This window comes from Podarcis muralis, chromosome 6, assembly GCF_964188315.1.
Source record: "Podarcis muralis chromosome 6, rPodMur119.hap1.1, whole genome shotgun sequence".
NCBI lineage: Eukaryota > Metazoa > Chordata > Lepidosauria > Squamata > Lacertidae > Podarcis > Podarcis muralis.
In genome coordinates, this window is record NC_135660.1 from 76,426,499 (window position 1) to 76,438,300 (window position 11,802).

The following is an 11,802-nucleotide window of genomic DNA, read 5'->3' on the forward strand; positions in this document are numbered from 1 at the left end:
AGCAAAAAAACCACACGCACGCACACACAACCTCGGCCGGCAAACAACGTCCGCTTTGTGCCACAGACCCTGCCAGGCAGCTGCCTGCTCCCTTCCCCCCTCCTACCCCCGGGTGGGGGTCGAAGCCCCTCCCAGAGACAGAAAGAGAAGGGGGGGGCGCGTGGGAACCGCAGGCTTGGCTAGGCAAAGCGCCCTCCATGAATCCCGCGCGCAAAAGGAGAGATCGGCGAGAAAGGCAAAAGCTCTCCGGGCATAGCAACAGCTAAAGGCAAGGCGGGGCAAGAGATCGACAACTGCCCAGATCTCCTCCTGCTGCCCCCGCCGTCTATAGCGCCTCTAGGGAGAGAGCAACCCAGCCTGAGTGGATCTCTCGCGCCCTCTCCAAGTTCCAGGGGCGCATTGGAGGCCAACGCGTCGCGAGCCCCTCTTTTCTCCTTCGCGGTCGCCCTTACCTTCCTGGACGGCGTGGAAGGGGTTGTTGGCTTCTATGAGTTTGATCGTGTACGTGATTTTCTCGCTCTGCAAGATGTCATCGTTGAGGCTCAAGTCCGCCACCGCCTGCTTGAAGATCTCGTCGTCCTTGGCCGAGTTGCCTTCAAATATGGCACCTGTTGGGGGGTGGAGGACAAATAAACCATCATCCCCATTACCAGCATATGGGAAAGGCCGTGCCAGTGGCGTGAAGGTGAACCCAGAAAGGCTTTCTACTCCGAAGGCTACTTTATCCACGCTCGTCCCTCAACTTTCCATGCACTTCCCAATCTCCTAAACCGCGGGGTGATTTAAGCCTACTCAAAAGGGGTCGTGCCCACTGACTGCTTCTTGACGGAGCCACACACCCCGAACTGGCCTTTTTTTCTCCTGCAACAAGTGCGCAAGCCTGTCCCAGATTCACACAGCTACAGGTGCGGGCTGGGGAAGGGTCAGGAGCATCAGTTTTGCGCGCAGAAGGTGCCAGGTTCAATCCCCGGCCTCTCCGGGCAGAGCTGCGGGAGTCGGCTGCCTGAAAACCTGGGGAGTTGCTGCCCGTCCGTGTGGACAACACTGGCTTAGGTGGACCACTGGCCTGCAACGATAAAAAGCAGGTTTTTGTGTTCACCCAGAACTAGCATGCATTGAAAGGGGAGGAAGCCGCTCGCTCGTAGCCCTGCTGTTACAACAGGAGAGCTAAAGAAGAACTCGCGCGACTGAGCTCTGGAAGTTTGCTCAGCTGAGCTCCACTCAATAAAAATGACAAGGCCGGACCATCCTAGCTGCTGTCCTGGACTTGCCTTGAAGGAGGGATGTGTGGGGCAGAGGACATGCCCGAGGCCTTCCCGGAAGCGTTTCTGCGGGCCAGGCCACGGCTTGGCAGGAGAACGTCCCGCTCCCTTGTTTCACCAAGGGCAAGTCCTCTGTGACACCACGGGCAGCTAAAGAGTCCTTATTCCCAAGGCAGAGAGGAGCACCTGCGATGGGAACCTTCTCCTCTTCCCTTGCTCAGGGGTTGTGGGGATCAATGAGATTTTTCCCGGTTATGAAGCCCTGTGGCAGAGGGCAACCACATTTCTTGTTCGTTTGCTTGCAAATATATATGTTCTGCTTTTTCGAGTGCCAAGGCTGCGTGGCTGCGGTGCCCAGGGGACTGCCCAACCAGGCGCTGACCAGACCCAGACCTGCTCAGCTTCAGCCAGTGGGCGAGCTATTGAGCCTGCAGACTGTACAGTCCAATTTATAAGCAGCGTGAGCTTGGGGTTCCACTCGGCTCTTGGGATTTTAGCCTGTGTTGATTTATATAGATGTAGACACGCGGGGTGGGGGAGGCGGAGGAAAGGCTTCCTAAAAGTTTTATCCGCAAAAAGGTAGGACAACACAACACCTACGCGTCAGCCTCCGGAATGGGTGCCCCCCCCCCTTCTGTTCTTAGGGCTGTCCGTCACTTCCCTCCTGCGCATCGCCCCATATTAACGGAGATCTGAGCTTTGTGTTCAGTAACCTGAAAGCTTTTAATTTCAGAGCCTTGGTTATGCAGCTAGCAGGAAAACATCTGGCGATAAGCCTTACATAATATACCCCTGCTTTGAGCGTGAAGAGAGAGGAGAGAGGTAAATATATAGTGGTGGGGGTTTTTTTACTCTGATATTTTGTTTTTTTGAAAAAAAAATAGCCTAAGCATATTATTCTGCTCATCCTCACACGCCACCCACCTCTACGTTCCGCCTCTCTAACTTATTATTCACGTCTCTCCTGCGCCTTTAAATGCCAACCAGATGCTCACACCGTGCGCAAAATTCCAAAGCGAAGTTCAGCTTCGCTTTTCAACCTGGAGAAGCCATCATCCTTGCTCGCAGCCTCCTCTTCCCGCCCTCCACTTGAGCGGGAGGCAGGTGGCTGAGAGACTAAGGGGGCAGGGCTGAGATCTGACTAGAACAGAATCCTTCATCCACAGGTACAGGGAGATTTGGGGGATACTTTATCTGCAGGTGCCTAGCTTTGTGCGCCCCTCTGAAATCCGACGTCAAGAGTCGCCCTTCCTGAGCCGGTTCCTTCACGCAGCCGAAGTTAAAGTTTAGCCGCTCTCTCTTTGGGGTTGGGGTGATGGGGGAGAACTCTAAAGTCTTTCCGAACCTAGCTGTAGCACAGCAGACTCCCTCCTCCCCTCCCCAATCGATCTTTTTTAAGGGATCCGCAATGCTGTTTGGCCTGCTCTCGCCAGCCTCCTGCTTAAGGCATAGGGAGAGGAGCACGCGGGGTAGTAGAGAAGGACGAGTTTACCATCAGCCACCACCGAGCGGACCCGAAAGCATTCCCAGCCCTCTTTTTCCCTCCAGCCTGACCACATGCCTTTCCTTCTCCTCCCCCCCCCCCACCCTCTCTTCTCCTTTCTCTCTCTTCTCCCCGCCTTCGGGGAGGAGACCTTTCCTCTGATTTGATTTTTTTTAAAAAAGATCTCTACGAAGTTTTAAAAAAAGATGTCATCATCTGCTGGAGCCTCTTGCTTGGGTTTTTCTCCAGCCTTTTCCATCGCATTGCCTCTCACTAGGGAGCTTTCCCGTGCCTCCCTTCACCAGGACCCCTGGGAATCAAAAGCTCCCCAGGCTCCCTTCTCTCTCTCTCTCTCTCATACACACACTCATTTCCTTCTTCCTGCTGATACCTGCAGAGTCTGGCCTTTGCTTTTATTTAATTTCAAGGAAGAAAGTCTGCCAGTGGCAAGTCCCGCCCCCCCCCCCCCCCCTTGGCACGAGCCACCGTTCTCCTTCAAAGTTCCTTTTAGGGAACCCCGGATCTCCCTTTTCCCTTTCCGGCTTCCTCTTCTCCCGATCCAGCCTTTGAGACCCCCTACCGCACCCCACCCCCAACCACGGTGCTCAGTAATCCACCAATGAAATCTCATCCAGTCCAATGACAGACAGACAGAGCACCCACACTACGTTCCTTTGGCACCTGCAATCTCCCCCCCCCCCGGCAAAAACACACCAGCTAACTTGAAAGTGGCAGTTGTGTGCCTCCCACAGTCCGGGCTTGGGAGAACCACACCTGCCCGGGCAGAAGGAAAGTCCCTCTCCAAAGTTTTCCCTATGGGGACCTTTTCAGGTGGGGGTTGGTGGTGTGTGTGTGACCACCTCATCATCTTCCTCTTCCTCCTCGGAAGTGGAGAGTAATATAGGCGCAAACAGGTCCAAAGCCACAGAAAGGGTTTGCTTAGGAAAGCAACTGCAAGCGCAAACCTTCCTCAGTACCGCCTCCGGAAATTTAGAGAGAGCATTCAGCTTTCACCATGGACAGTCTTGTTTCGCCCCTAACTTTGCGGTGAGGTGCATTCAGAGGGCTTTTATTTGCGGTGGCGTGGAAGAGAGGAGGAAGGGAGAGCGAGCGAGAGCTCTCGCCATCCTCTCTCTTTCCGTCGCTAGAGTTCAACTCGCTTTCTCCATCTTCCCTCCTGGATCAGAATTATTATTGCGCCTTAATGAGACCCATCCTCCTTTCACTCTTATAGTAATTGCTTATGTGCCCCTCTTACCCTGCATATATATCTACACACACATATACACACGACGCACGGACGGGGACACACACACACACACACACACACACACACACACACACACCAGCTTCTTCCCCTTACCAATGTGGATGATGGAGTCCGCTCGCACCGTAACGCATTGAAATATCCAAGGGAAAAACCAAAGCATCAGTACTTCCATTTCAGACCCCTCGTACAGCACATCAGCCCGGATTGGGGGCGAAAAGCCACCGAGATGGAGAGAGGGAAGGAGAGGAGAGGAGCAAGGAAAGAGAGAGGAAAGATGCCCAGATTTTTTGATTTTTTTTGGGGGGGGGGGAATAAAAAAAAAATCCCAACCTTCCCAAAACCTAAGTAATTTCCAAGCTTGAGGTTTGAAAGTCGGAAAGCGCAAGGCGGAAAAAAAACCCAAAGGGGGAGGGAAAAAAGCACAACCCCCAAAAAGCCACCAGCAACGATGGAGCCACAGCAAAAAGAAAGAAGAAGGAACGAGGTTGAGGTTTTTAAAAATGTATGTCGAGAGATAGATCCCAGCTTGGTAGGAGGCGACAAGCGACAGCAGCAGTAGAGCAAGCAGCCAGCCTTAGACTTCAGCAATAGCTCTTGAGCACTCCGTGGGTGAGTGTGTGTGCGCGTGCGTGTGTGAGAGAGAGAGAGAGTGTGTGTGTCTCCGTGTGTGTGTGCGCGCGCGCGCGTCTCCGGGCCCCAGGAAACAGCAAACTGCGGAGGCACCCCCCTCCTCTAACTCGATCCTCCCCCCCCCCCGCATCAAACCGAGGACCCACGTGATTGCAGAGCCTCACTACTGAATATAGTCTGGGCGAAAAGGCAACAGAGAAGAGATGGAGAAGCAGCTCCTATGGGGGGGGGCGGCGAAGTGTGCGTGCGTGTGTGTGTGTGTGTGTGTGTGTGTGTGTGTGTGTGTGTGTGCAGCAGGAGCAGCAACCACGCACGCAGCAGCAGGAGGAAGCAACCGAGAAAGGAGAGTTGAGTTCGGATCAAGGATTTGCAAACGCTTCTCTCTCTCTTTTAAGGGGATATGGGGAAAAGATGTATGGAAATCTGCTTTCTCAGAACGGGGAGGGAAGCCCATCTCCACAGGAAGGCGCAGAGTGGTGCCAGTTTTGCGCACGGGGAGGGGGATTATTTTTTTGAACATGTTGAAGAGGGGAAGCCGGAGCGCAACTCTCGAGAAACAGCCAGGAAGCGTGGCCCCGGGGTCGCAGGTGGAAGAAGTGGGGAGGGGAGGGGAGGATGGAAGGCTTCCCAGCATCTTGAGACGACAAACAGCGACCCTCCGGGAGAGCGGCTCGTGCGCAGGCGAGCAGCTCATGTTCCTTGCGCTGGACCTCGGGCTTGTTTGTAAGAACTCCGAGGGATGAATGGACACCGAAGAGGGACCCGGAGGGATCGCAGCTACATCCCATGGAGGGTTGGAAGGGGGAAAGAGGGAGGAGGGGCAAGCGAAAGGTGGGAGCGCTGCCATCTAGGATTATGGAACCGAGGTGCCTTTCTCAGAAGATGATGACCCGGGAGATCCTGTTCACTCCCACCCACCTTTCGCGAGGGTGAAAGGGCTGCCGAAAAGTTTAAAAAGGAAGCAAAGGAGTAGAAAAGCCTTCTGTCGAAGTTATCCATCCATTCAACATCTGGGCTCTTTGCTTAATAGGAGGACCAGATGTTGTGTCTTCATCACTCCACTCACATGATAGTAATGCTAGTGATTATCACAAACTCTGTGCATTTGAATTGATATTTTCGGGCTCCCTATTTTGACAGTTTCATTCAGGTCAGTACCTTGCCACTTGGCTGCAGCCCTTGTTTATATATAGAGATAGAGATAGAGATAGAGATAGAGATAGAGATAGAGATAGATAGAGAAATAGAAATATAGAAATAGATATAGAAATAGATATAGAAATAGAATATATATATATATATATATATATATATATATATATATATATATATTGTGTGTGTGTGTGTGTGTGTGTGTGTGTGTGTACACATACATACATGAAAATCTGGGGCTGTTAAATTCAAAATCCAGCTCAAACTCTTCTGCTATTACCCCCCCCCCCGTTTTTGCTTTCTGATTTTAGATCCTAAAGATGTGTTGCTTTTAATGGAAAATAAATATTTAACTCCTGGGAGAAAGTGGTGCGTGAAAGGTTGCTTGTGTGCTGCTGTTGTTGTGGGGTAGTTTTTTTTAAAAAAATGTATAATGAAAATAAAAGCCTTCAATGAAATCTCGTGCCTAAATTGGACATGCTTAGCTCAGAAGACTGATTCATCCCTTTAAAACAAACGCATCTGTGATTGCAGGCACCCAAACGTGAGAAGCCTTTCAATACGCCACAAGGATCCAAGAGAAAACAAATTCATTCAGGAGCTGGAGAGACAAAATTAAAACCACTGCCAGGAAAAATGAGTGGAGAAGCAGGATGCCAAGTACGGTACTTAAGTGGCTCCGAGCCTGAAGCCTCAGGTTAGCCCGAGCAATGGAGAGCTGCAGTGTCAGCCTTTGGGTACCCGGAGACAAGACTAGCAGTCAATTTCGAAAGTGCAAAGATTGGTGATGGAGCACTGAAGCTTGTAGCTTGCTGGCATCACAAATGTGACAGGCAGGCCTCTAGCCAGGTGGGGCATTGTACATTGAAGCAAAATAGCAAGCAATCCCAAACAGAAGTCATTTAATATATTTGGGGCTGCTTCATTCATTCAACCATTGCTTTTGTATATAAAGTGGACTTTGGTGCAACGTTCCAAAATTTATACCTGCCACTCTTCCCAGAGCCTTTCCCCTCACTGTTCTTAAGGTGAATGTCTAATAATATGATGTGGAAAATACATACAGTGGTACCTTGGGTTAAGTACTTAATTTGTTCCAGAGGTCCGTACTTAACCTGAAACTGTTCTTAACCTGAAGCACCACTTTAGCTAATGGGGCCTCCTGCTGCCGCCGCACCGCTGGAGCACGATTTCTGTTCTCATCCTGAAGCAAAGTTCTTAACCTGAAGCACTATTTCTGGGTTAGCGGAGTCTGTAACCTGAAGCGTATGTAACCTGAAGCGTATGTAACCCGAGGTACCACTGTATAGTATACATCAGGCATGTCCAAAGTCCATTTCAGGAGCCTAATCCGGCCTGCCAGTCGGTTTAACCCAACCCCTGTGGCAGTTTATTTCCTGGGGTAAAATCCTAAAAACCTCAATAACATCAATCCTAAAAAAAGTTTGAACACCACTGATATACAGATACTTAAGGATCCTGGACAGGCAGCCACTCCCAGTCAAGTGCATATTTCATTGCAAAGCCAGGTTTGCTGCCACATAAGATATGGGATTATTCCCCAAGAGCATGTTTACTTCTTACTGAACAATTGGATGTAAAACTGCCTCCTCATTGCCTCCTACAGCTTTGTGCCTCAAAGGGGCTAGAACCTTAGGGCACAATTCAGTCAAAGTTAAGTGTTTTGAACCCACACGTTTCCCAATGGGAGAGAGCAAAGTCAGCTACTGAAATAAATGGGGCTTAACTGCTATACTCATACCCTTCCTCCCCCTCTTAAAAAAAAATAAGATTTTTAAAAAGGGGGGCATGGAAACTCTGAGGAGGTCAAACCCTCCCTGCTGTTCTCCCCTCCCCAGTGGTTGCAAGCCCTTCAGCAGCACTGCCTGCACCTCTCAGAGAAAGTGACCACAGAAGCATTTCTGGTCTTCCACATTGGTCAACTGACCTTGACTGCTGATTGGTCTTTGTGCCCTCAACATGCATACTTACGATTCAGGCACATTTCATTGTCACTGTGACTATATGTCAGAGTGACAAGGAAATGCGTCTATTAAATAAGTGTGCATGAATATATAAAACTAGGCTGAAACTGAATACTGCAGCCCCAAACATCAGTCCCGTGGCTTGTTCTTTCCCCTCTCCTCCCATCGTACCTGAGATGATGTCCCCTAGCCTGGTGCCTTTCAGAAGATTTGGACCACAGCTCCCATTGGACTTGACCCTTGACCGTGTTGGCTGGGCTGATGGGAGATGGGGTCCAACAACATTTGGAGGGTACCAGTATGAGGAAGGCTGGCATAGGCACACTTAGTATGTGGCATCACGCCATCAAGTTATGCTTTTCCCCATCTTTGCAGCTAGCATCCAATCAGGATCAGGATAGCTTGCAGTATGATAATGTCACATCACACATTGAACATCTTTAGATGTTAAACAGAATGGGATGTTGTTGTTGTTGTTGTTGTTGTTTAGTCGTTTAGTCATGACAGACACTTCGTGACCCCATGGACCAGAGCACGCCAGGCACTTCTGTCTTCCACTGCCTCCCGCAGTTTAGTCAAACTCATGCTGGTAGCTTCGAGAACACTGTCCAACCATCTCGTCTCTGTCGCCCCCTTCTCCTTGTGCCCTCCATCTTTCCCAACATCAGGGTCTTTTCCAGGGAGTCTTCTCTTCTCATGAGGTGGCCAAAGTATTGGAGCCTCAGCTTCAGGATCTGTCCTTCCAGTGAGCACTCAGGGCTGATTTCCTTTAGAATGGATAGGTTTGATCTTCTTTCAGTCCATGGGACTCTCAAGAGTCTCCTCCAGCACCATAATTCAAAAACATCAATTCTTCGGTGATCAGCCTTCTTTATGGTCCAGCTCTCACTTCCATACATCACTACTGGGAAAACCATAGCTTTAACTATATGGACCTTTGTTGGCAAAGGTCAGAATGGGATCGGAGCTGCTAACCTGGCCAAATGATTTGTGCTCCCCCTCCCAATCAAATATTCTCTTTCAAAACAAAACTGGATGGAAAACTCCCATCATCCCTAGCTAGCAAGACCAGTGTTCTGGAGCACCACAAGTTCCCACCCCTGCCTTACAAAAAACAGAAGTGCATAAAAGGTTTTCTAAGTTGTGTGTGTGAGAGAGGGGGGGGGGAGAGAGCGAGAGAGAGAGAGCGCTCCATAGATGGAGGATGATTAGGGGTAAGGAGAATTATGTCGCTTGAGATGCGGAAAAGGAGAGAACATAAGGAATGAACATAATAAAAGTATCAAATTTATGCCAATAGCTTTTATAGCTACAGAGATAGTTCTTGAAGACGTGTGTGTGTGTGTGTGCTAGTTTTAAAAATAGTTTAAAATCACTTTCTAACCATCCTTACTTACAGGCTTTGATTTTACACATGCAATTTCCTACGAATCAATGCCAGCCCATTAAATAGATACCATGCTCAGTATTTCATGTAATAAAAACACTTAATCCACGTAATTGGGCCCTAGAACAAAGATCAATACAAACTTTCCTTATTCTGACAAATGGAGCAACTAAAAATTAATCCTAATTTACATTTGCATCAAATCAGTATGCAACCACAGAGGACCAAGGATCCAAGCATGATCTCTCTATACTGTGGGGAAAGCCCTATATTATTTAGCATGGTACTTTGGTTTTTTAAACACATACATAAGATTAAGTGCTTTTCCCTGCTCCTGCCAACCTAGCAGTTTGAAAGAACGTCAAAGTGCAAGTAGATAAATAGGTACCACTCCAGCGGGAAGGTAAACGGCATTTCCGTGCGCTGCTCTTGTTTGCCAGAAGTGGCTTAGTCATGCTGGCCACATGACCCGGAAGCTGCATGCCGGCTCCCTCGGCCAATAAAGCGAGATGAGCGCCGCAACCCCAGAGTCGGTCACGACTGGACCTAATGGTCAGGGGTCCCTTTACCTTACTACATCCTACTTTCTCTGGGAGGTGCTAAAACATCTGTTCAACCTCTGGCATCTCCTAGTATGACTAGGAGAGTCTCCTCCCTGGGAAGCAACCATCAGCCAGTGTAGAGAACACTGTGCTAGTTGGACAAACGGTCTGAGATTCATCTTAAAGCAAATTCCTGTCAGGGAACTGCTTAGCTGCCCTCTGCTATACTCCCAACACTACCATCATGGATGGTCAGAGGGTGATATTGCAGCTACAAGCTCAGTGAAGGGGTCAGGTGCCAGAAGGAACCAAGGCTGGATCTAGACACATCAAAAAAATGTTTCAGGAAAACGCATTGTAAACCTCATAATGGGAAATCACGTTGCCGAAAGACATAGCTCAACAGCACCATCTGGTGTCACAGTGCTATAACGCTTTTAAAATGTGTTTGTTTTTGTTTGTTTGTTTTTTACTAATGTAGCTGAGTCTCAAATAGGATTCTACCTGGTCCTATGAAGGGCTCTCTATGGCGTGGCTCCTCAGGGAGGAATGTGTTTACTTTGTCCTGGCTTACTTCCACCTAGCCCCAACAAGGTCTAAACATCACTGAATACAGCTGTCCTCCATTCATTGTCAATAAATAAAGACACTCACATGGTCCCATGGCTATGAACATATTCTCCAAGCTAAACTAATCCACATGTCTTTTGCATAGTAAGAATAGTTGACTGCCCACAGCATCCAATCATTACCGGGTAGGAGAGAAGGCACTCTCATGTGTTATTACATGAGGGAGCCATTTGAATGAGCATATATAGTAAATGGAATGCCTTATAAATTGAACACCACGGAATGGCAACATTCATGCATCAGCCTCTCTCTCTCTCTCTTTATTTTTGCAGTTTTGACCTTTGACTACCAGGCACCATTTTATCATCATTCCCCTTCCTGCAAAACTGCTGCAGAAATGCAAGCGCTTGCCTCTCATGAGATACCAGTGCCCGGATTTCCATTTTCAGAATAAACGTGAAATGAGAAGTTCCACCTGTATCGAATGGGCTTTGCTACTGTACAAGAAGGGTCGTCTGCAAAATTCACAGCCATTACAATTCCTGAATATCCTGAAAGAGTGAGCCGAAGCGCTTTAACCCGTGAAGATGTGAAAGTCAATCAGTGATGTCACTTACCACCTGAGCCAGTTCAGATATATGTGTGTGTGTGTGTGTGTGTGTGTGTGTGTGTGTGTGTGTGTGTGTAAAATAACCTAGCAGCAGTTCAAGACAATTTTACAACTGTAGAGGTGCTGCTCTGTTGCACCAATTCTTAAAAATTTGACAGATTTACACTACAACCTTATATTTATTTTCAGGTCAGGACACCCCATCCTACCCCTGGTATGCGGGACATTATATTTGATGACAGGGTGGGAATTATGTTAAGGATCTGTGGCCCTCTCCTCTAGAATTACAGCTCCCAGAATTTCATGGGAAGAAAAGGATACTGTTAATCCACTTAAACACAATTAACTAGGAATAACCTTAGAGACCTCAAGGGGATTTAATTCCAGTAGACATGCATAAGCATTTTCCCGTAAATCTGTGGTGCAGATGGGCACCTCATTTCCAAACTGGGCACAACAGTTTGCACACTGAGCAGCAAGAGCCAAGTGTTCCAATGACAAGCAATTATGAAGGCTGCTAAGAGTCCAGGGAGTCTCCCCCTCCTGCTGCGACAAGCTCCCCCTGCCCTGGTCTCCTAGAACACACAGAGAAATGAAGAGGGCCAAACAAAGAGAGACAAGACAAGACAACAGAGCCTTAGGCTACTGGGGGAGGAGCCTTAGAGAGCGGAGGGAAGGCAGGGGCCTTCAGTCTTCATGAATGCTTCATCGGGGCAAGACCTACTGGGAAGATGCAATAAAGAGTTAAATTGACTGACACTGGGGCTGGATATATAAAGACTGTAAAAATGCTATTTTTAAAAGTTATATAGCTCTCAATACAATTTTACATTGGCATTTTACATTGCTTTACAGCGCCCTCTGGTGTCACATGTTTATAATGCATTTATAACGTTGCAGGTGGAGCTGTA

At 48.6% G+C, this 11,802-nt stretch overlaps 1 protein-coding gene across 6 annotated transcripts in view; it reads right to left on the reverse strand.

Moving 5' to 3' along the window:
* GRID1 (glutamate ionotropic receptor delta type subunit 1) overlaps positions 1-4,713 on the reverse strand; it is a 713,795-nt gene extending 709,082 nt beyond the window's left edge. For 4 of the 6 annotated variants that reach the window (XM_028729284.2, XM_028729285.2, XM_028729283.2 and 1 more), the window contains exons 1-2: positions 4,109-4,713; positions 453-608 (exon numbers count right to left, since the gene is read on the reverse strand). In XM_028729284.2, coding sequence (XP_028585117.2) covers positions 453-608; positions 4,109-4,187 — 235 coding nt within the window. In that variant the 5' untranslated portion in view covers positions 4,188-4,713. The remainder of the gene's footprint in view (positions 1-452; positions 609-4,108) is intronic. The other 2 variants (XM_028729286.2, XM_077930578.1) reach the window with 1 other exon arrangement.
* Between the last annotated feature and the right edge of the window lie 7,089 nt (positions 4,714-11,802).